General features: G+C 35.2%; 1 protein-coding gene across 5 annotated transcripts in view; it reads right to left on the bottom strand.

Annotated features, from left to right (window-relative positions):
• The window catches only part of LOC150097825 (CUE domain-containing protein 2), a 408650-nt gene that overhangs the window by 233418 nt on the left and 148666 nt on the right, over positions 1 to 26566 (bottom strand). For all 5 annotated transcript variants that reach the window (XM_090406327.1, XM_090406324.1, XM_090406326.1 and 2 more), the window contains one exon: positions 9663 to 9806. In XM_090406327.1, the coding sequence (XP_090262453.1) occupies positions 9663 to 9703 (41 nt within the window). In that variant the 5' untranslated portion in view covers positions 9704 to 9806. The remainder of the gene's footprint in view (positions 1 to 9662; positions 9807 to 26566) is intronic.

Below are 26566 nucleotides of genomic sequence, written 5' to 3'. Positions count from 1 at the left end.
ATATTTTTTATGTAGGAGGGGAGTGACCTACCAACTCCTTGAGTATGGCTGCTAATTTTGTGGCTAGGTGATAATTAGGGCTGTCGATTCCTTCAACTATTGGTCATAGTGGTGTGTTTGTTTTGTGTATTTTTGGCAGGCCATAAATTCTGGGAGTGCAGGCATAATGTGGTATTAGTTTTTAGGTTGTTTTTTCTGGCCATGTGATTACCGATTTAATTCTTTTTTTTTTTTTTGATGCGGTTTGTGGGGTTGTAGTTCACCATTTGGTTCGTGTTAAGGTCAGATACCAAATGGTTCATTTTTTTTATTTATTATTATTTTTTTAAAGGTATGCTGTCCAATCGAGAACAACAGTAGCATTACCTTTATCTGCTTTTGTAATCACAATGTCTTTGTTTTTTAAGGATTTAACGGTCAATTTTTCTGCTTTGGTTAGGTTGCACCTTAGTTAGAGTTTAATATGTACGATGCTTCCATTCATATTTTGTCAGCTAAATTAGAGGGGAGGGATCTTAGACCTCTTTTGATATGATAAATAAAATCTAATTTGTTTACTGAACTTGGTGGAATGGTGTAGTTCAGGCCTTTTTCTAGGAGTGCGAGTTCCCCTAAGTTAAGGTTGTAACTGGATTTGTTCATAACCTGTCCAGGTCCATTGGTGGTTGGGTGATCCTGACTTCGCTCGTAGGTTTATTTAAACCAACAATACAAGGCTGCTCCTTGTATTGTTGGTTTGTAATTGTCTGTTCTTCTGGATATGGCATCTGGATTGTCTGTTGCTTTCTTGTTGTTTTAGTGCTTGAAACTTTATTATTGATTTTACTTTGTTCTTAAGTAACACATGCTCAGCCAAGTTATCTGTGATCATGTCTAAACTATCCCAAACATCAGGATTAATGTAGCTGGATAACTCTAGTTTTTGTTGTAAAACACTGGCTTGGCTAACTGCTAAGTTTTTGCATGCCTCGTAGATCTGTTCTCTCAACAAAGCTTTTTTTCCAAACAAGCATAAATACAAAGCACTTTAGTTAATTTTTAACTGAATGCAGTTGGGTATTAAGTCGCTGTCTCTACATCGCTTTAGAAAGGCTAGCCGAATAATTAACATAGAAACACGTATTTTCATCTTACCGCAGTGCAGTTGTTGCATTACTTGTGAGTCATATCTCCATGGATTATGACAATTCTTACTTTTAAGGTTACATGGTGGTCAGAATTCATAGTGAATGACTTATGGAGACACAACACAGATGTTAGAATAATTACTTTACTTAAACTTTAGGAAAGTAACATCCGACGTTTCGACCTCTATATTGAAATCAACATCAGGAAAAATACATACGTATAAGATACAAGCTACATGACACTGCACTATAGAAAAGCAAGATGAATCTAAATGCTTGTTAATTATTTAACCTAGAATGACCTCTTGTGGAAAACAATTATAAAAAAAATAATAACATAAAATAAATAGTTTAAAAATTACATTAAAAAATTATAATTTTTAAAAAAATAAAAACAAAATATAAATTCGAACTACGTTATACATTTCTAAAGTTCTCTTGTATTGAGATGATCTTCTTTTTCTTCATGCTTACACGGTGATCAGAATACATCATGAAAATTATGGAAACAACTACCGTGTTGGAGTAAAACTTTAATTTAATATAAACCAAAATAAACACCTGATGTTTCAAACTTCACATTAAGGTCGTCATCTGGAGTGTACACATATATACAAAGAAACAAGCTGCACTACAATCTACATGGCAAGCTAAAGTTACTGACCAACCGTTACAACTATTAACCTGACCTCTGGTAAAAAAAAACCTTACTACATCAATCTAGAGTAATATTATTATTATTGTTATTGATTAGGTTACAAAATTAAATTAAGCTGGTGAGCAACATGCTTTCAAAAAGGAAAAAATAAATAAATAATAAATAAAAATAAAAGATTACTTACATATGTATACATATAAATTACAACCAAATGGTATGGATATGGCCAATAAAAGCTGAAAAATTGCTTAGAGTCCTAAAGTCAGGGTTTGCTGGAAACTAAGTGGGCTGAATGTGTGCCATCCAAAGTTTTGGGATTTTTATGCCACCGTTATTGTTAAGATTAGGGTGGTTAATCAAAATTTCTCAGGCTTCTTTAAATTTCTGTTTGTACGGTTTTTGTACGACGTAATGAGCAAGTACTTTTCCAATAAATTTGGTGTAGGGTGTTAAGAGCATGATCTGAGAGGCCTGCTTCACCAAAATTGTTAATTTCAATGTGTCGTTTATGTATGTCCAGTTTCCCCAAAATAAGGTAAGTTACAGGTGCAATAGATGCAATAAACTCCAGGATGTGCCAATGGGAGAGGATCCATAGAGGAATTGAATATGTTTTTTAATTTTAAAGGTGGTTTAAAAGTGGCATTAAGATGGTAATAGTGTAGGATTGTATTAATTTTTTCTGATACCCCTTTAATGCATGGAATAGCTATGGTTTTACTGTAATCTATATTATTTTTTGATGAAGTTTTATGAAGAACTTTATTAATAGTATTATTGCTATAGCCATTATTTATAAGTGTATTGATAATAATGGATACGCTAACCAGCCTTGGCTGAAGAGTGGTTAGCGTATCCGCTCTCCAGCCAAGAGGCTGCGGGTTCAAATCCCGCCATGGGCATGGATGTTTGTGATTGTCTGTGGAAATACTAGTAGTGGTGGTGGTCGGCAGTAGATGGTGTTGGTGTAGTTGCAGTTAGTTGGCAGATTGAGTTGGTGGAGACAGAGTTGTAGAGCAGGTGCCCTCTCTCGACGAGTCTTTGGACTCCCTGGAGATGTCTAATAATAATAAATAATAATAATTTGTAATTCTTGTTTATGAGCTTGTTCATTAGAGCAAATTGTTATAACTCTGTTTTTGAGGATGTTAATGACTAACTAAATTTTTGCAAACAGTGGTGATATGAGATAGCATGTATATATTGGCCAGTATGTATAGGTTTTCCTGCACATACCGGCCAATATATACTTGGCCAGCATGGTGAATTTATGGCCTAACCTTCTAAGATGAATCCGACAAAAATAAAATGGCTCTATTCCCTGGAGGCTGGATTGTTAGTATCTATGGCAGCAGGCAGTTAAACATGAAGGCAGAGGGTGCTAAGAATAACCAGATCATGCTGCCATTGGAAACTAGACCTTGGAACATTAAACTTTAGGACTCTGAGCAGTGAAGCACGGCTAACTGAACTAACTGAAGAGCTAAAGCAACTAAAATGGGACATTCTTGGACTGTGCTAAGTCAAACGTAATGGTGAAGGAATTTTTCGATTAACAAATGGAGACATATTATATTATAGAGGCCAAGATAAGGAAAGAATCAGTGGAGTTGGATTCTTGATCAACAAAAAACTGAAAAACAATATAATAGAATTTGACAGTGTATCCGATCGAATAGTAAGTATTGTTCTTCAAATCTCGAAAAGATACACTCTTAAGATCGTCAAAGTCTATGCACCAACAATAAGTCATACTGACGAAGAAATTGAAGCCTTCTATCATGATGTATTCCAACTCTACAATAAAGGAAAACATCATTTCAGAATTGTAATGGGAGACTTTAATGCTAGAATTGGTATATTCAACATTCAGATGAAAGCCCAATGGGAAATTTTGGATATGGCATGAGAGATGACAGAGGAGCAAGGTTAACAGAATTTGCAGAAAAAGAAAGCCTGTATATCATGAATTCCTTTTTCAAGAAAAAAACACATAGAAAGTGGACATGGAAAAGTCCAAATGGAAAAACTAGTGAAATTGACTTTATCCTCAGCAATAAGAAAAACATCTCTCAAGACTGTTCTGTTATAAACACCTTCAACATTGACCATCATATGGTATGCAGTAAAATCCAAATAAACTGCCAAAAAGAAAGAAAAATGTTTCAGAGATCAAAGCAAAACATAGATGTACACAAACTCAACATTAAAAAAGATATATTCCAACAGGAACTAAACAATAGATTTAAACATCTTATTATAGATGACAATGCTGATCAATCAGAAAGTAATGACATTATTATCCAAAACCTTTTACAATGCTCACTTGAAATAGCTGGTACCACAGAACAGAAACAAGACAAAATCTCTGAAGAAACAAAACAGCTTATGAAGAAATGAAACAATCAATTAACCTACAGAATAAAACTGAATACACTGAATTGTGTAAAACAATCAGAAAACGTATCACAGAAGAAATAAGAAAATTCAATTGTAAATTCATACAACAACCAACTGAAAACAACTGTAGTCTCAAAAAAGCCAAACAGCAATTGATGAACAGCAAACAGATGGTTGCAGTCAAACTACAAGATGGGACCATCACCAGAGATAGATATGCTATAGCAAAAAGAACTGAAGAATTCTGCTCAATATTATATCGGGATGGTGAATTAAATGAAGAAGAAGAAGAAGACAACTACGACACAGCAGAAGTACCATAGATTCTACCAGAAGAAGTCATGCAGAGCATCCAAAGCTTCCAAAATGGGAAAATTGCAGGTGAGGGAACTTCTAAAAACAGGTGGAGAAATAATTCTGATACATAAAAAAGGTGAGATAGAAGACTTGACGACCTACCACTCTACTATCAGTGGTCTACAAAGTGTTTACAAAAGTCTTAGCTCATAGGCTTTGTGCGACTCTGGACCTAGCACAACCAAAAGAACAGGCAGGCTTTCGAAGGGGCTTTAGTACAATGGACCATATTCAAGTTGTAGAGCAGATTATTGAACGGTGTAATGAATATCAATTACCACTATGTCTTGGTTTTATTGACTATGCCTTTGATTCACTTAAAACTTGTGCAATACTTAAAGCATTACAAAGCCAACAAGTGGAGGAGCCCTACATCAGAACCATCAAATCAGCATACACCAATGCCACAGCAGCAATTCATTTCAATGAAAACATCTCTACTGTGGGAATACAGAGAGGTATAAGACACGGTGACACAATATCTCCAAAATTATTCACAGCGTGCCTAGAAGAAATATTCAAACTTCTTGATTGGGAAAGGAAAGGTCTGAAGATAAATGAAAGATATTTAAGCCATTTACGCTTTGCAGATGACGTAGTTATCTTTACTTTAACTGCACATGAATTACAGACTTGTATCCATGAGCTCCAAATTGCTAGCAGAACAGCAGTTATGCTCAATAGCTAATTGAGCATAAGTCAGAGACCCAAGTTATGTTGAATAGCTATGTCCAACCAGAAATAATAAAAATCAATAATGAGGAAATTAAACAAGTGGATCAGGAACAAAATATCACGGATGAAATTAAAAGGTGCACAATGCTTGGGTGGAAAGCATTTGGAAAATTACATTCAATATTGAAAAGCCAACTACCATTATGGCTGAAGAGAAAAGTTTTTAACCAGTGTATTCTTCCTATACTGACATATGGTTGTGAAACATGGACAGTGAATGCAAAGGAAATTCAAAAATTAAGAACAACACAATTTAGTATTGAAAGAAGTATGCTTGGTATCACAAGATTGGATCATAAAAGGAATACATGGATAAGAAATCAAACCAAAGTCTCTGACATCATAGGAAGAGTGAAACATCTGAAGTGGCAATGGGCTGGGCGTATTGCTTGAAGACAAGATCAGTGATGGACAAAAGAAGTGCTGGATTGGATTCATGAGAGGAAAATCCACCACGACGCTGACCTAAATCACGGTGGATTAATGATATCATCAGATTTGCAGGAGTGATATGGAAAAGGAGAGCCTAGGACAGAGAGTTTTGGAGTAATCTTGGAAAGGCCTTCATTCAGCAGTGGATCGACAATGGATGATGATGATGTGTAGGTTTTAGGTAAATAGTGAAGGATAGCCAGCCTGAGGGAAGGGTGTGACTAGTGTATCCAGGAAAGGGAGCGAGTTCTAATTTTCAATTTCAATAGTAAATTGTATGCACTCGTGTTGTTTGTTCAGGTGGCTAAGGAATCTGTTTAAAGTTTGGCGACTGTATGGCAAGATAACGAAAATATCGTCAACATATCTAAGCCAAACTGTAGGTTTTAGAATAAAGGAATCAAGAGCACATTGCTCAAAAGTTTCCATATAAAAGTTAGCAATTGGGGAGGATAGAGGTTAGCCCATGGCCATACCTACTTTTTGTAGGTAAAATTTATTTTGCCACACGAACTAACCAGAATGTAGTATGTGGACAAAGAGAGCTGTAATGTTGGGAGGAAATTTGTTGTGTAGGAGGAGAATTGTTTCACTGATTGGGACATCTGTGAAAAGGGCAGAAACATCAAACTGACTAATAAATCATCTCTGCCAAGAGTTGTTTTTAATTTTGTTCATAAAGTGTTGTGTGTTCTTCATATAGGAGGGGGAATGACCCACCAACTCCTTGAGTGTTGACACTAATTTCTTGGCTAGGTGATAATTAGGGCTATCTATTCCCTCAACTATTGGCCGAAGTGGAAGGTTGCGTACATTGGGAACACCATATATTCTGGGAGAATGGGTATAAGTTTTTTAACAATCTCTGACAGCCAAGAAGTGATAGACTTAAGTAATTTCACATTTTTTTTCTTTATCCTGTTCATTGGGTTGCAGTTCACAGAGCTGACAGGTGCTGTTATCAGAGACTAATTGATTCATCTAATGAATGTAAGTTGATCGGTAAAGGATGACCGTTGCACTACCTTTGTCCGACTTTGTTATAATTATATCTTGATTAGCTTTTAATGATTTGATTGCTGCTAGTTCTGTTTTTGTAAAATTGCTACATATAGTTTTCTTTTTATTCAACACATTGCTGGTTTATAAACGAATTTTATCAGCTATATTATTTGGAAGAGACTTAATGCCTCTTTCTGTGTGGTATATAACATCCAGTTTATAAACAGTTCTGTTATCAAGTAATGCAAGTTGATCGTTATTATTTAAGGTGTGGCAAGAAAGGTTGATCTGATGACTACTGCTAGCATGTGGTTGGTTGCTCCTCGTCTAACTTGTTTTCCAGGGAAGAGATATCTTGATTATTTTGATTTGTATGATTGGAATTCAAATCTCGCAGTTGTTTTAAAGTATGAAATTTGGCCTTAAGTTTTACTTTATTTCGACCTTCACATTAAGGTCATCATCTAGAGCAGCGCTTCCCAAACTGAGGGACACGGCCCCCTTGGAGGACTTAAGTTTTGTTGAGGGGGGGCCATGAAATAATGAAAACAAATTTGAAATGTATTTAATTTTTATTATTTATTATTTCTTTTTTGTTATTTTTTATATTTTAATGTTAAAAATCACACATTGGTGTTGGTTCACAAATTTTGCTTCCTGCATATTTCAGCGCTTAATGAATATTAGTAAATATATCCTTATTCGTTTCATTTCAAAAGGTATTGATAAGAAGCACAAAAAAAGCATACAAATGCAAATTCTTGAATATAAATTGTATTGAATATAAATACAATAAATATTATAATAATATATGTCTGTATTACAATTTTTTTTTCTTGATGGGGGCTGTGAAATATTTTAATTTTTCCAAAGGGGGCCTTGGCCTCCATAAGTTTGGGAAGCACTGATCTAGAGCAGGGGTCGGCAAACGACAGCCTGCATGCAGCCGATAAAAGGTTGACCATGCTTACATGGCATGTGGCCCGTAAAATTTTATCATCATTATGGAGATTCAAGAGGACGTTATCTACTACTCAACTGTTGGATGGTTAAGTATAGGTGCTGTGCTAAAAAGATTATTTAATTTACTTGAAGAAATAGATATTTTCATGACGGAACACAAAAATACTGTCCCACAACTATTGGATAAAATTTGGAGCATGTCTCTTGCATTTATGGTAGACATTACAGCTATCATAACGAACTTAATTTGACCCTCCAGGGCCGAGGTAAATTACTAGTAGAATTGTTTTCTGACATAAAAGTTTTGAAAGCAAACTACATCTGTTGAAGAAATATATGATGGAAGAAAATCTACATCATTATATATGTTGCAAATCTGCATCTACAGTTGGATGGCAAACACAAAAGGAAACGTTTGTTGATATTACTGAATATTTTACAAATGGAATTTTCAATAAGATTTGTGGATTTTCATAAAAATAGCATTGAAATGCAATTATTTTTGAACCCTTGATGATGTACCAAACCGACTATAGACAAAAGTTTTGGAATTACAACACAGTGAAACATTAAAGAACGCATTTTTGTTAGAAAATATCCAAAAATTTTATCGATGCTTACAAAAAAATGTGAAGTTTTAATCATTTTCGCAAAGAAGATGATAGTCGCATTTGGAATCACATACATATGCAAACAAGCATTTTCTGCCATGAGTTTTAGAAAAAAAAAATGTTCTTCTCGACTAACTGATGAATATTTGCATGCTTCGATTTAAATTTTCAGCTTAGGTTATCAAGTGGATCTAGATAATTTGGTTGAGGGAAAACAATCACAAAGGTCACATTAAGCAAAGACATGCATATTGTGATGCATAAACTATATTACTTTGTTTTTACATGATAATAATTTTTCATTGAGTTTCATTTCCATTGTTTCATATCTCGTACTTTAAATATTTCTGTGTTTTAAGATTGATATAATAAAAACTGATTACTTAAGTATTTTTTTAATCACTATTTTCTATTAATTAAACGCTTGCGACCCAATTTTTAAAAATAAGTTGAATGTGGCCCGTGAGTCTGAAAAGGTTGCCTACCCCTGATCTAGAGTATAGACATATATATATACAGAGAAAGAAGCTAAAGTTGCATTAAAAGTTACTTTTTTTTTCACCAGTCAGGCCAGTAGTTTTAATGGTTGACTAAATTAATTTAACCTTAGCATGCCCTGTAGATTGTAGTATAAATTGTTTCGTTGTGTGTGTGTGTGTGTGTGTGTGTATGAGTGTTAGCGCATCTGCTCTCCAGCCAAAAGGCTGTAGGTTCGAATCCCGCTCTGTGGGCAATGATGTTTGTGATTGTCTGTGAAATTACTAGTGGTGGCAATGGGCAGCAGATGGAGTTGGTGTAGTTGCGGTTTGTTGTAGTTGGTAAATTGAGCGGTGGAGACAGAGGGTTGCAGAGTAGGTGTCCTCCCTCGATGATGACCTTAATGTGAAGGTCAAAACGTTGAGTGATTATTTAGGTTTATATTAAACTGAAGTTTTTACTTCAACACAGTAGATGCTTCCATAATTTGTATAACGAATTTTGATCACCATGTAACCACAAAGAAAGGATCAACAAGCTGAAACTTAAAGCAAGAAGAAAGCATGATGATATAAAAAATTAGGAAAACCATAACCCACAGAACTAATGTATTTTTATGTCATAATGGATAAAAATCATACTGATTTTTTTTTTCTGGAACAAATTAGAGAATAGGCGAATAAAATTAGAATTATAATGCTTTCAGCTAAATGAGCGTTCAGTTAGCTGAAAACCATTATTTAAACAAGATGCACTGAAAACTTCACTTTCATGTGGTAGGAAGTGAAGACAACTTCCTATCCCATGATGCAATATTTGAAGTCTTTCAACTAATTTTTTTTTATCCAACTTTATATACTAACTACTACACAAAATTTTTGTCTATATAAAAACTGTTACCTTTTAATTGATGCAAAAGTAGGAATATATGCACTCATCATTTCTGAGAACTGTTCAACATCAAAAGCATCTTCAGTTGCTTCAGGACTCCCAAGAGACTCTAATATGCTCACTACATAGCTGAGTACAATGTCATCTATAGCACTACAAATAGAATAATTAGAATAATTCATGGAGATGAAAGAAATTAATTAAATATAGAACAATAGACAAAGTAGATGTTTTGAAGATGAAAATGCTGATAATATTTTGACTGAAATGATTTTTTTTATGTTGTTCCCACCCATGAAATGTTAATTGCAAACCTATAGAGTATTTTGTATTGTAGTTGGATTAACAATTTTTTTTTCTATTTTTGTCAATTATATATATATATTTGTATTTTTCATTTATTTTTTTACATAGTATGGAAATCCTGCTCTCTTAGAGACCAAACATGGAATTTTTTCAAGCTACTTCAAGCCTTCAATTAGCAGGAAGGTGATCTCACACCGGACAACAGAATGGGAGAAGAGAAGGTTTTAAAAACAGCATTTCATAGCCAAGTAAATTGAAGTCTGCAATATGAAATGAAAATTATTAACATAATTTTTGTTAATTTGAATATCAATATGGTGGGCAGTGATAGATGGCATTGGTGTAGAAGATGTATTGGAGTGTAGATGACGGTAGTTGCGGTTGGTGGAGTCATGGAGATGGAGAGCTATAGAGTACGTGCCCTCCCTCGATGAGTCTTTTGACTCCCTGGAGGTGTTACATAATAATAATAATTACTATAAAGAAGTGGAGAACCATGGCTTCCAACCAGTGAATATTCATTAGTATTAGCATTCAAGAATATGTGAGCAGAGCTGATATAAGGCAGTATCATTTAAACAAAATGAGAGTGGAGAATGGTTAGAAAATAAGTGTTTGGTGTCAGGATGGAAAATGACTCAAAGAAAGAACAAGATCTTGGTAGACTGATGTAGTTAGAAGTGTATTAACAAATCAACTGAAAAAGAAATACATACCAGCATCAATGTGTGAATGTATACCGAAGGCCAAAAGGTAGGTGTAAAATGGATGAATGAGGAACTTAAGCATGAAATCTGGTAGAAGAAGGTACTTTGGAGGCACTACAAGATGAATAATGGTAATAATCAGTTACATGAAGAGTATAAAGAACAAGCCAGGAGAGTGATTCAGTAAGGAAAACAAAAGTGCAGTATGAGCAGAAATTGGCAAATTAGGCATAGAAAACCCCCAGTTTTTTTTTTAATATGTGGCAAGTAGAAGGAAGAATGATTTTCTTTTCTTCTTCTTCAACCTTTTGGTTCTGTCCACTGCTGGACGAAGGTCTCTCCCCCATGATTTTCTAGTCTACTCGGTTTTCTGCTTCTCCCATCCACCTCGCTCTTGCAACTTGTTCCAGTTCATCCCTCCATTCTTCTCGGTCTTACTCTTCATCTTGCTCCATCCAATGGTCTCCACTCTGTTGTTTTTCTCTAGTCCATCTCCTGTCATTGTATCTAGCACTATGGCCAGTCCATCTCCACTTAGCCTGTTTAATGTATTTTATGATATCCGTGACACCCGTTTGAGATCTTATCCAGGTATTTGTCTTCCTATCTCTTAATGTTATTTTTAGCATACTTCTCTCCATGTGATGTTGTGTTGTTCTCAGCTTTTTTTTTTTTTTTTTTTTTGTTTAGAGCTTCTGTTCAAGTCCATGTTTCTCCCCTGTATGTTAGGACAGGAAGTATGCAGTGGTCGAAAGCTTTCCTTTTTAGACTCATAGGGATATCACTTCTGAATATGTCTCATTTTACCAGAAACCAATTTTTTGTTCAATTTCTTTTCTTGGGCAATCTTCAAAGGATAACAACTGGTCCAAATATACATATAAGGTAACTTATTCTATTTTATGGTTTTTCAACTTTGACAGTTCTTTGGTTTATGTATTTATTCATCATTATTTTTGTTTTTTCTCAATTTATTTTTAATCAAATTACTCTGAATACTTCATTTAGATGATTTAGTCTTTCTTCCAGATCTTCAAGATTATCTGCTAGTATGACATCATCGTCTACAAATTTCAGATGATGCACTCTTCCTCCATTTATGTTTATTCCTTTTGTTTCCCAATCAAGGCTTCTAAAAACTTCTTCTAATGCAGCTGTAAATAGTTTGGGATATATAGTACCACCTTGCCGGATGCCTTTTTGTATTGGAAACTTTTTGCTGTTTCTATATAACTTAATTACAGAAGTTGCATTATTGTAAATATGTTTTAGTGTTTCAATAGATGGTTTTTCAGTTCCCTGGGTTTCAAGAGCTTTTGGTATTGCAGATGTTTTAATTGAATCAAATGCTTTTTCGTAGTCTATATAGACCAGACATAAATCCAATTGATTTTTCAATTAGCTGTCTTAATGTGTGAATATGGTCCAAAGTATTGTAATTCTTCCTAAATCCAGATTCCTAGATTTTATTCTATTATTTATAATTTTTGTGAAGACTTTATATATGGTGCAGAGATAGGTTTATAGGTCTGTAGTTTTTAATTTCTTCCTTATTGTCCTTTGTAAAAATTATTATTACGAGTGAATTGTTCCAATTTTTTGCAATTTTTCTGTTTTAGGTACTTATTAAAGAGTCTGGTCAGCTATTTGATGACAGGGCTTCCTCCCACTTTTAAGAAGTCTACCACAATTCCATCTTCTCCTGGGGCCTTTCCATTCTTCATTTCCACTTCACTTTGTAAGATCTCATGGGCATCATTCTCATGAGTTCATTCTTCCTCAATTGAGTTATCCATAGTTAATTCTTCAATGTCTCAGTCCTTGTCTTCGTAGAGTTCAGTATAAAATTCCTGAATTCTTTTGATTATTGCATGTTTTTTTTTTTTTTAATAAGTTCACCATTTTTTCCCTCAGCTATTTCCTTTGTTCTGTCTTATAACCTTCATATTACTATTGTTTTTTTTTTTGTTTTTTTTTTTTAATTTTCTCAGTATTATATGATCTAATTTCATATTTCATCCTTTTGCATATAGTTTTATAAATTTCTGAATATTCTATTCTATTGGACCTACAGCCTTTATGCAGTGGAACAATTTTACCCTCCGTCCACTCCCTTGGAACCTGTGCTGTTGTAAGACTCTTATTAAACAGGTATACCTGTTTAATAAGAGTCAGCAGTTGACTTTTATTAAAGAGTAAACTGCTGACTATCTCATTATCTCCTATTGGTCTCATTCAAACCTCTTTTCATATTTCTTCTTTTCTTCATCAGATCAAAGGTTTCCTGTCTTAGTTTTTACACCTCCTATTTCTAGTGCACAATTCAAGAGAGATTTTGTTAAGATTCCTTTAGCATCATCGATGGCAGTAGCTCTAACTTTTTTAGTCCATTTTTGAGTGATTCTCTATAACAGCTTTTATTGTGGTAGAGGCTTTGCATATTCACAAAATTAGACTTTTTTTTTTCTTATGAGCTTATTCCGTTCCCATTTTTTGTTGATCCATACTTTTGCTTTTACTAGTCTGTGGTCACTTCCTGTATTGAATCTATTAAGCACTTCGGTATTATTTATTATATGTCTTGTTGGAGAAGATGAAGTCTATTTCGTTATAGGTTTGTCTGTTTCGGCTTTTACAAGTCCATTGTCCCATTTTCTTCTTGAAAAAGCTGTTCATAATAGGTTATTTTCTTCTGCAAATTCAATAAGTCTTTCTCCTGTTTCATGCATCTGTCCAAATCTACCAATGGAGTTCAAATGGTCATCTCTGCTTCCAATCTTGGCATTAAAGTCACCCATTATAATTATGTAGAATTCTTTAGAATTGCTTAATGTTTCAAAGAAATCTTCTATCATTTCAAATGGATGGTCCATGGTTGGGGCATATATTCGTATAATTTTTAATTGGTATCTTTTATTTATGAAAAGACTTAGTTCAGCTATTCTTGATATCATTTTATTAACAAACAGGACATTGTCCTTGAGTGTTTTATTTATTAGGAAGTCTACACCACCAGTTGAGTTTCTTTCACATTCACAGTGGTAGAGTAGATAGATGTCCATCTTTTAATTGCATGAGTTTCTTCTTTCCTTCTTATCTCTGATAGGCTCACAACGTCCCATTTTATATGGTCCAATTCCTTCATCAGTTCTTCCAATCTATCATCCCATAGAAATCCGCAGTTATATGTTCCTATTAATATCCTTCTGTCATTGTTCATTGTAGATGGCCTTGAGGTGAGTAGAGATGGCAGAGACTGTAGCACATTTTTAGACCCTCTGCCTAAGTCCACGACACGTCCCTTTTTATGCTGGGTGATGGATGAGCCAGTATGTAAATGATGGATTTTCCTACATGATCCATCATTTACATTGTCCTTATTGGGGGGGGGGGGGGGGGTATTTGGCCTTATAGCACCAAGCTGGCCAGACGGCTGGTGCCTCACAATAGTGCATAAGATGAAATAACACAGCAAAATAAGAAAGATTCACCACCTAGTCCTCGAATACTCTAATGGCATTGGGACAAGGAGCAAGAAGAGAAGAAAGAAAGGAAGAGGAGGGACCAGTCTACAGATAATATAACAGATGTATATTACATGAAGTAAGGCATGGTCCAGCATCAGGTACCTTAGGTTTGCCACCCCGTACTCACTAAAGTGAGCCCCTAAGTAGGGGCTGATGTTAATGGATGAAAGTGGTAGAATGGTAACTGCTGCAGAAGACATTGTTGAGGTATCAGTGATAAATTTATAACGATGTTTCATCCTGATCAGGGTGGAATCATGAGGAACTTAAGTGTAGAGGACATAGGAGAGGATGGCTTAATTGTGAGTGAGCAGGAGGAATTTGAGGAAATAAATAACTTTGATGACATATCACCACATGTCTTAAGAGAATGTTCCAGGGAACTGGCAGTAGTATTGGTATACCTGTTTAATAAGAGTCTTACAAGTTTAATAAGAGAAGACAAGGAGTGATGAGGGCTTGGTCCACCTTTACCATGAGTTGCCTCAGTCCTGAAGATACTTCAGGTGCAAACTTTGTTTAATTACACTTGGATAAAGGATTAAACTAAATTTATTAGAGGGTAAAATTGTTTCACTGCATAAAGGCTGTAGGTTCAAATTATAGGCCAATCTGAAAATCTGGAGTTGTGGTGTAGGTACTGGAGAGATGGGCGAGAAGTAGAATGAAGAAATGGGTTGATAACAGCAGTATCCTCTGTGGTTATCAGAATGAGTATGTTAAAGGGAGATCATGTTTTACTAACTTACTTATGTACTATAACAAGGTGACAAATACTTTGGATAGTAGAGATGCATATACAGTGGTGTACTTCGATTTTGCAAAAGCTTTTGATAGACTGCCACGCAACATGCTGTTAAATAAACTGAAACAGATGGGATTGGATAACAGACTTCTGAGCTTGATCAGTGACTTGTCAGATAGGTATCAGAAGTTGTATACAGGGGTGCAGTATCCCAAAAGAGGAAGGTCACTAGTGGTGTACTGCAGGGGTCAGTTTTGGGAACGTTGTTAAATTTGTATGCTAATGATATTGGGATGGGTTTAACTAGTGATATGCAACTGTTTTGCAGATGCAGATTATGCTGCAAACTTGGGGAGCGTATATGTTGGGGAGGAAAACTGTTCATAGAAACCTAACAATAATTCAAACACAATCATGCAATACTATCCTAGTATCCTATACATCCTTCGAGGGTACAAATCAGGCATTTGATGATAAGTGATAACTGCTATTTAAATTCAGTGATGGCGAATGGGATCTATAAAAATTATAATTTGCAATTATACTTCTTTCTACAAGTGTTTTTCTTTCTTTCTTAATCTTTCCCTCTTTTACCTTTATGGTGTCGAGGGCTTCTATTTCTTATAACCACAACCGTTATACAAGGATAAAGTGGTTGACCCTATGCCTCCCGGTGTATCCTATGTCTGTAGAGGCATTATGTTCTCAAGACCGGTTTGCCTGCTTGTAGGAGGAAAAACAATGCAGTCCACACCCAAGACCGGCTAACTTGGCTATGTCTGAGAAAGATCCTAAGTTCCTCGCGTCAGCAATGGGAATCGAACCCAGGACACTCCTTTTCTAGGCATATGGTTTTGAAGCTCATAGCCACTCGGCTAACTGCACGAATCTACAAGTGTTTTAAAAGTTTTTAATTAATTTCAGTTTCATAACTTTGTACCTTCAAGATCATAAAGGATATTTATGAAACAGGGATCATCCCCAACGATTTTACACAATGCTCTATCATACCCATTCCTAAAGTAAATAATGCAAACAAGTGTGAAAATCATCGAACAATAAGCTTAATATCACATGCTTCAAAAATACTACTCAAATTTATACAAAAAAGACTAACAAAGAAGGTTGAAGAATATGTTGGCAATGACCAGTTTGGATTCAGGAAACAGCAGGGGACAAGAGAAGCAATCCTAGCTCTAAGAACAGTTATTGCAAAAAGATTGGAGAAGAATCAAAATACTCTGAGAAAGCCTTCGATAGTATTGACTGGAATCAAATGTTTCACCTCCTAAAAACAATAAAGGTAGATTGGAGAGATAGAAGGCTCATATTTAATCTTTACAAGCATCGAGAAGACCTAATAGAAGCAGCCAGCAATACAACAAAAACCGCAATAGCAAAAATATGTAGAGGTGTAAGACAGGAGTGCTCGCTTTCACCCATATTGTTTAATCTGTACATTGAAGATGCAATAAATAAACTGAAAGAACTAATAGAAACTGAAATTCAGATAAATGGAATTGATATTAACTGGCTACGGTTTGTGGATGATATAGCAGTTTTAGCTGATAACGAAAACAAACTGAAAGCCACCCTAACAAAGATGAAAGAAATCTTCACACAGTACAGCCTAAAAATTAATTATAAGAAAACAAAATTATTAATTACAAGTAAAGCAAATCCAATGAAAATAAACCTGGAAATAAATAATAACCTACTACAACAAGTATCCTCTTTTAAATATCTTGGAAGTTTTATCACAGAAGATGGAAGAAACCAATCAGATATTAAAGCACGAATAATCCTAGCTAGAAAAGCATTCTATAACAGAAGAAACATTTTTACCAGTAAAGGACTTAGCATCCAGCTCAAAAAAAGGCTAGTGAAAACATACATATGGAGCATTGCATTATATGGTTGTGAGGCCTGGACTCTAACAAAACAAGACATGAAAAAGTTGGAGGCATTTGAAATTTGGTGCTGGAGAAAGATGACGAAAATTAGTTGAACAGAAAAGAAAAGTAATGAAGAAGTTCTGAATATAGTTCATGAAGAGTGGTCATTAATGAAACACATCAATAAGAGAAGAAAATGCCTAAATGGACACCATTTGAGGCATGGGGGACTGATTACAGAAATAAAGGAGGGGGACTGTAGAAGAAAAGAGGGCACGAGGCAGACCAAGAATTTCATATATATAAATAACATAATGATGCTAATTGGCTCTAAGAGTTATGAAGAGATAAAAGGAAGTCACAAGACAGGATGTTGTGATGTGCTGCTATATTTACCAATTTTCGGATTGATACACCAAAGAAGAGAACTTTGTATCATTAGCACTTGCTATATGCCTGACTAGAGATTGATATTAATGTTTAAAATAATATTAGATTAAGTTGTACTCATTAAATATGTGATATTTGTAATAACTTCAATGCAGAGTTGAGTGGGTGTTATGGCATTACAGGAGGACTTGAATAGATTGCATGAATGGGCAGGTAAGTGGAACTATCAGTTCAATGTTACCAAGTGTTAAGGTTTTGAGATTTGGTAAGCAACGATGGGATGCAAAGTATACACTTGGTGGGGAAACTTTAACAGAAGTAGAGAAGATGAGAGATCTAGGAGTGATGGTGGACAAGGACTTGAAACCAGGGCCACATTGCACAAGTTATGAAGACATCACATCGAATAATGGCAATGATGCGGAGAACCCTGACATGCAGAAATAGAGAGGTTATGACTCCATTGTATAAGGCCTTGATCAGTCCTCATATGGATTACTGTGCACAGATTTGATCGCCAGGTTTTCTTGGTGACGAGGATATGCTGGAAAGGGTACAGAAGATTCAGAAAGGTAGTCAGTAGTCTTTGGAATGTAGAGTACGAGGACAGATTGAGAGAATGTAAGTTGCAGAGCCTCATGAATATGAGGAAGAGGGGGGGGATATGATTGAGACATATAAGCTAGTCAGGGGGTTGTTATCAGATTGACATGCAAGAGATTTTTCATAGAATGGGAGAGGGGGGGTAGAACAAGAGGCCATCACTGGAAACTGTATAAGGAGGGTGTGAGCAGAGGAGTGAGGAAAAGGTTCTTTGCATGGAGATTGGTTGGTGAATGGAATGCACTGACTGAGTGTGTTGTGAAGGTAGACATATTGAATCAGTTTAAGGCATGGTTGGATGAGCATTGTGTGCAATAGTGTGTACCACCCAGGATGAGTCTCTGACTCTATGGAGGTCAGATAATACTACTAATAATAAAATATCTACAATAATGGAGTTCTGACAAATAGCATACTGATCCGAAGGAAAATTGTTGATAGAAACTTAACAATAATTCAAACATAATCATGCAATACTATCCTAATATCCTATACATCCTTAGAGGGTACAAATCACATGATGAAAAATTTGATGATAAGTGATAATTTGAATACTGCTATTCAAATTCAGTGATGGTGAATGGGATCTATAAAAATTATAATTTACAATTATGAATCTTACAAGTGTTTTAGAAGTTTTTAATTAATTTCAGTTTCATAACTTTGTACCAACAGCACTTGCTTATATGCCTGACTAGAGACTGATATTTATGTTTAAAATAATATCAGATTAAACTGTACTCATCAAATATCTGATGTTTGTAAGAATTTCAATGGTATTAATTATTTTAGTTAACAGCATTTTTAAAACACCTACTAGTATAAAGTACTAGTATCCAAGTAACATATGGATAGGAAGAAAATTAAAAACAGAGACTAAACGACTTGGTATGGAAGTTCACATAAGAACTACGACTGGAAACATAACATCTCCAAAATGCATTTTTAAGCAAAAGTCAATTCTATAGCTGATGGATTAAGAGTTGAAGTAGACAGTTCTAGAAAGGATACACTCAATAGGAATTCTGTTTTAACATTAGAAGAAAATACTAAAAGGAAACAATATATTTAGCTATCTTATAATTTTATGGAGTAACTTACTTAATCGATGTTCTGGTCACCTACAATTCCAAAATCTGAAATCAGTAAATTTTCCTATTCTTTCTAGTATATACACTGGTACCCAAAACCTAAGGATGAACACTATTCTGAAGATTACAACTGCAAATTCAGACGAATCAGCTTGTGGCAATTTGTATAACTGACAATTTCGAGTAAAAAACAGGTATACATTCAAATTTTCAAATTGCACAAAAAGGGATTAAGTGGTAGCACTGAACAGAATAAGAGCCAAAAGGCTGTGCTAAGCGAATTGCATTTGAAGGCAGCTCTTTTCATGAAGGAATAAAGTTGTAAACTTAGATATCTTATAATATCTCAAAGATATCATCTAGATGGTTTCATGTGGGTAAGAATTATTGGAAAGCTTGAAAAAGGCCTCAGAATTACTGACAGTACCAGAGAGTTTGGAATCTAATGTAGCATTGCATCCAAGCTCTAGACTGCGTTTCCTACCAATTCCATTGGTAAGAATGTGTTCCAAACATTTGCTAAGAGATAACCCACCCTCTACCATGCAGATTTTTGGTTATAACAGCAAAATGTAATTGATGTACCATGGCAGGTCAGTTTGCAAGTTGGCTCCATTCAAAGAACGCATTTATTTTGACAAACTATGGCAAGATGTCTGTGACAAGTAGGACTGTAGTTTGCATTCCTTTATAGCAAAGGAAAGCCTTCGAGGTAGGTCACAGTTCATCGTAGAACACATTTTCAGTGGTGTTGAACCCATAAAAACTGGACAAGATACCAGCAGGCTAATGTACTCTTTACAGATGAGAATCATTTTAGTCTCTTCACCGATTCTAGATGACACTTGATCTGGTGTGAAAGTGGTACTGCTTACCATCACGAGAATGTTCTTGAAAGGAATGGATATGCTTGTGCTGGGGTCATGGTATGGGGAGGCATTGTGCTTAGTGGAAGCACCGAGCTACAAGTACTGGAAAAAGGGACTGTGACTAGTGAATGATATTACAAGAAAGTCTTTAAAATCATGTGTAAATTGTTCTGTGGTGCTATAGGTGAAGAATTCATTTTTGTGAATGACAATGCCACACTAAATTGTATGTGAGCAGTGGAGATATTTCGGAAACCAAGGATATTAATCAAATCAAGTGGCCAGCATTTTTCCCCTAATCTCAACTCCATAGAAAGACACATTGCTGCTCAAAATTCCCCTTCAGAAGACAAACAAATTTTATCCTTGCTCTGAAGGAGGAGTGGACCAGTTTGCCTCAAGAACTGCTGAATTACTTGGTGCTAAGTATGGTACGATGTTGTGAGAGCCGCATCACAGTTCGGTGTGGACATATTCTATGCTGAAATGTCTCTCTGCATAGTTTTTTGTAAGCACTGTACATTAATTCCTTAATTATTTACAATTATAATAACGGAATTAACTCATGGAAAATATTCTTTATTAGTAGAATTTTCGTAGAATTGTAAGTAATGTCTACTCACAGTATTTCCTTACCGAAACTGAATTCCTTAATTATGTCCTTAGGAAATTTGTAACTTTAGCCAAAAATGTATTGCAATTTAATTTGTACAAAATTTATAACATTTTTTGTGTAATATAATTTATTAGTATGCTGGCAATAAATTTATGCCTACATTTGGCTGTAGTCATGAAAATGTTTTCATATACTGGTAAAAATGTAGTTCGTCCTTATCTTTTGGACACAAGTTTATTATTATTATTATAAAGTGTGTTTCAAAATTATGTATACACATGCTTTAAAAATTTATATTTCATAAACAATACACACAATTTTAGTTTTTATCACATTTTAAAGTTAAGATATAGTGTTATTGCAAAAAAATTTGAATTTTTTTGCAATAACATGAATTTAGTTTAAATGTTCAAATTGTCCACCATCAACACGAACACATAAGCAACATCTCTTACCAACTGGTCTACAAACTGAAAGGCATAAGGCAGTTGAAATTTTTTCCACTTCCTATTTTATTATCATTCATATTTCCTGCAATGTTTGCAATTTTCAACTATAAACTCTTTCAGTGATTTATGTGATCATGAAATTCATCGTTGGAGATAATACTTCACTGCTACATGATAATATGGGGGTGCACTATCTTGTTGAAAAAACACTGATGTATCTCTAAACATGTTTCTGATATTTGGTAAACTATATAATCTCTCAACATTTTGTGATAATTTTCACTATTAACAGTACTACTGAATCAATTAGATCCAATTATTACATGTGAAGAGATTTCAATCCACACAGTGATCCCAGGTAGATTGACAAAAAAAATTATTCTCTTATGTTTAAAATGTGATAAAGAAAATTTTAAATTTGTCTGTGTTGTTCATGAAATATACATTTTTAAAGTGTGTATACAAAATTTTGAAACACCTTGTATTATTATTATTACAAGACACTTCCAGGAGTAAGAAACTCTTCGAGGTAGGCCACTTACACTGCATCATACCTTCTCTTGAATTCCTTCATATTATTTGCACTACCTCCAAAGGGAAGCCATTCCAGTCACACACTTATCTATAAGGCAGAAATCTAACTCTGGCTTCTTTCTTGGCTGCATTCATGCTCAACTTCCATGGATGTCCGCCCCCCCCCCCTTTGTCCACTTCCTGCCCTCCATAAAATTAAAAATTTCATGTACTAGTATCCTGTATGACCTTTCAGAAGTTTGTAGGTTTCTATCACATGACCCATCTTTTCTCTGTTTGCTATGTCTGCAGTCATAGCAAACACACAAATTCTCAATCTCTCCTCATAATCTACACTCCCAATATCATCTTTAACATTCTCCACTGTACTTACATCACGCTGGAAACCAGATCATCTGGACTAATGTGCAGATGAGCTCATATCAAAGTCTAGGAAAGAGGCTGATGACTTCCTTATTCAAACACTAACAAGTGTTCCTTAATATAATTGCAATGCAGAAATAACACGTCAGCATTTGTTTCAGCATTGCAAAATGAAGTCCTTGCTGCAAAACAGAGGCAGTTCCATTTTTGGTCAAAAATTGAGTTATAGGGTGCACTGTATGTTAAAAAAAAAAAAAAAATGCCAAACAGATTAAAGATGATATCAGGGATGTAAATTATGAGGAGACATTGAGAATTTTGTGACTGTAGACATAGCAAACAGGAGAAAGAGGGGTGATGTGATGGTTGTGAGTTGCACTGTATAGTAAAAAATAAACTACTGGAAAAAGGATTTTATCTTAATAATAGTACTTAAATGTGTATTCATATGTATATTATATATATGTTAGCAAAATGTTTCAAGTAATAGTTTACAATTTTTTTTTTAATAATTTTTACTTAATTTTCAAAAGTTCATAAAATTGGAGATGCCGCATTCTTGCTGCAAAGTCTTCAATTATTCTCTGAGTTGTATTTGCAATGTTTGCCATATGGTCTCTGAATTTCAACTTCGTATCTACTATACAGTTGCACTGTATAGTAGATGTATATAAAAACAACTGTATATAAAAACTCCAAGACCCTAGCCTAATCCTATCAATACAATATGCTATTAGATATCCTATTATACAAAAAGTGCATAACTTTACTAACACTGAAATGACTGCTATTTTCACATGCCCACTATTCCAGCTTATCCTACCTATCTTGCATCATCAGTAAATAGCTGTATGTCTCCCATCAAATTCTTTGCAATGCCATGTAGCCTTCAATATTGTTGACTCACCCCCCCCCCCTTACATTACATTTTGATATATCTGTAAGTTGTCAGCCATCTTCTTACCCAAACTAGTAGTTTATAATTCAATCCTGTATCGTCTAAAATTTATGTAACAGCTATCCATGCTGAATTGCCAACAGCTTTTGCTAGAGGATCATGACGTATCCATTCCCCATGGATAACTCAACTGTCACATTATTATTGTTAAATGTGAGCAAGTTACTCCAACATGACCTTTCCTTAGTATACTCATACTATTCATTGCAAAGTATAAATTTTCAGTTATCCATTTTTTGTATAGTCTCTTATACCAACTTTTCCACAATTTTAACCAATTCTCCAGAGATTCTGATAGGTCAATAGTTAAATACATCAGTTGTTGCACCACCATTGTAAAATAGGATCGTGGTATATTATTTACACTCCTGTGGAGCTTCCATGTTGAGACTCAAATTATACAGCTGAGTCAAAGGGAAAGTCAGTTGAACACTCATTTATCCTCCATGCTGATATCACATCAGTCCCTACAGCCAAATTCTTATTCAGTTTATGTAACAGCTCTAGTACATCCTCCTCATACACCTGAGTTTCTTCCTCTAGTATCAGGGGGTATCAAGTGCTATTTGCACATGCCGGATTGACAGCTTTCAGTAAAATGGCCAGTCATTAGATGAATAATCTGCTCTGCATCTGCAATCCATATACCATCTGCACTGAAGAGTTATTCTTTCACATTCATTCTTTCTTCTACTTGTGACATAATGGGCAAATTCTTTTGGCTTGTCTTCAGCATGCAGACCCAGTAACATTAACTCCTGGCCTATGCCTTATAAATTTCATAACTGACATTATTATTATTGGCTACTTCATGGAGACCTTAGACTGATTGAGGGAGACCCTAAACATCATGTCAAGAACTATAAATGTGTGTGTGTAGAGGCTTAAGTGCTGTGAGGACATCATGTTGGAGGTTTAATGGATTTTTTTTTTTTTTTGTATGCATGTTACATTAATTGTTTTGTAATCCCCGTATATGTCCTAGTGACTAGGATGAAATATACGAAGTATATTTCATCCTAGTCACTAGGATGAAATAGGATGAAATATACGAAGTATTAAATTCTATTTTAATTCTTTTTGAGTGTTGTAAAAAAAATTTTTTAAAAATCCATTAAGCCTCCAACATGATATAAATATTTGTGCAGTATTTATCATACCTTGATTTTAATTCATTCACAGTCATGGCACCCACAACAGACTAGCAACCTATTCCACTCATTCACCACTCTCCAAGCAAAAAACCTATATCTAACACCCGTGCTAACTGCACTCTTACTCAGTTTCCATGGATGGTCCCTAGTTCTCTCATCACCATACCGGTTCTGAAAATTTTTTTCTGAATTAATCTTGTAAAAACTCCTCAGTAATGTGTCTCAATCATATCACCACTTATACACCTGTCAACCAGTTTCTGTAACCCACAAATCTTCAACCTGTTCTTATAAGGTTCACTCCACAGACCTGCTCCCATCTTGGTCACCCACGTCTGGAACCTCTCCAACTCTTCCTCATCACTAAGAAATCTAGGCAACAGGCAATAAGGCTAGATAAAGGAATAATAACCTGCTTGTCTCTGCTCTTCAAAGTATTCTTCAGTAAACAAGCAATATGATGAACTGCTTTAGCTGTGGGCTCTCTAAATTTTAACTCCCTATCCACTAATACCCCCAAATCTCTGACTTTGTCAATTTCCTGGAGTACAGTTCCATCAATGTGGTATGTAACTGGTAATCTTTTCACCCCAAAATGCATAACCTTACATATCATCTGTATTAACTATTGCTCTACCCAACTTCGCATCATCTGCAAATAACTGAACAGTTCCTCTCATATCCTTTCCTATATCATTAATGAGCAAATTAAGCAGTAGTAGTCCAAGATCAGAAGCCTGCAGGATGCCACTAATCACAGGGTTTCTTTTGGACTCTAATTATGAATAAACTACTCTCTGATATCTCTCCATACTCTTAAAGTGTTCACTTAGTAATTCTATTATTTCAACTGATTCAGTTACCTTCCTACCATCAGCATTCATTAAAATCATTCTGCCATAAACATTCTTCCTTATATCGAAATAACTATTTGGGATTATCTTTGGCCTGCACTGCTAATTTCCTTTCATAGTCTGCTTCTGCCTTTCTTACCACACTGGTTACCCTTCTGGCCTGTGCTTTGTACTGCTCATGTGCCTGCTGGTCACCTTTCTCCTTGAATTCCCTCCACAAATGTATCCTTTTTTTTTTGTAGCTCCATTGTATTGATGATATTCATCCATTAACTCCCATTTAATTTACTCTCCTGACTCTAGGTATGCAGTCTAGCATTACTTCCCTCAAACACTCTTTTACCACTTTACATGCACTAGCAACAATGAGCCCTTACAGTTTCACATGCCATGGCACTAATCCAAGCAATCTCCTAAGCTTGTCATACTTACCAGCCCTGTAATTCCACATATAACCCCCCCCCCCCTCTTAACTGAAATTCCACAGGTCAAGACCATGTGATCACTCTAACCATTTGGCAGTAACGTGGTCATATTGGTTATAGACAAATTCTCGGATGAAATTACTAGATCAAGCACTCAAATCCCTAGTATATTTCAGCATATGCCGTCTCAGGTAATTATCCTTTAGTAACTGTATAAATTCCATTTCCTTCCTCTCATGTATCCTCTCCTCCTTCCAATCTATGTTCCCATAGTTGAAATCCCCATAATAATTACCCACCCTCACTCACTGAGCCTATTTGCCAATGTGCACTATTCCCATCTTTTTTTTCCATCCCCTGGTCTATAGCAGCATCCGACTGTATAATTTGTTCTGCTGGTCCCCGTCTCACACCAGATAGCCACACGTGCTATTTTCACTGGCCTGCAGTTGAACTTTGGTTGCAGTTCATCAGCCATCATCAATGACACTCCTCTCCCATTCTTTTCTCTATCCTTTATGAACACACTATATCCTTCACATTCTATTCCACTAACTCCATCAAATCCTGTCAGCCATGTCTCACTAATGCCAATAACCTTTGGCCAGGATAAACTAACTAATGGCAAAAATTCCTCCTGATTATTTCAAATGGAGACTGAGAAGAATACTGGATCAAACCCAGTATTCTTCTCAGTTGGTCATTCTTTCCTGCTTTGAAGTTGAGCATGCAACCTCTTCTAAATGGAAAATCCATATACTTAGCCACTTTCCAAGTAAGTACAGGATGATTACCAACCAGAGGCAGAATAGTCACATCTTTTACTGAAATTACCGCCCCCCTCTCCAAGATACTATGATCAAGTCTAATACTCTTTGACCTTTAGTTCCTCCTGTCATATGTTGCTTAAAGAAGTTGTCAAACAGCTTGATAAATTTGACTTCTTTCTTTTCATGAGATTTCACTGCTACCCAACCAATTTTTGAATAATTATTACCCATGATGATTAATCTTTACATACCCATTAAGTTTAATTCGTAATACATTTCATCATCATAAGTAGCTGATACACTGGGTCTGTAACAACACACTGTCATGCATTTTATCTTGTTAGACTCCACTACTGCATCAAACTCAACATTACATGAACAACCATTACTAATATCACTATCATAGCCATCTACCCTAACTGGACTCAAATTATGCAATAAGATTAAGAGCATTACATCTCTTCCTTTCCTATCTTGTCTAACCTTCCTAAATATACTGCACCTTTTACAGTCAATACCAGTTAGTACATCTGCTGCTGAGAGACAAGTTTCAATAATGCCAATAATTTGAAAGTCCAATTTATTAATTCAGGCAACAAACTCAAGCCCTCTGTTATTTATACTCCTGCCATTTGTGTAGTGACACAAATTACCTCC

This window comes from Typopeltis vanoorti, chromosome 16 (genome assembly GCF_054136105.1).
Source record: "Typopeltis vanoorti isolate ZY-2024b chromosome 16, IOZ_Tvanoo_1.0, whole genome shotgun sequence".
NCBI classification, from domain to species: Eukaryota; Metazoa; Arthropoda; class Arachnida; order Uropygi; family Thelyphonidae; genus Typopeltis; species Typopeltis vanoorti.
The sequence above is the reverse complement of the archived record's forward strand: the minus strand, read 5'-3'. Positions and strand labels throughout refer to the sequence as shown.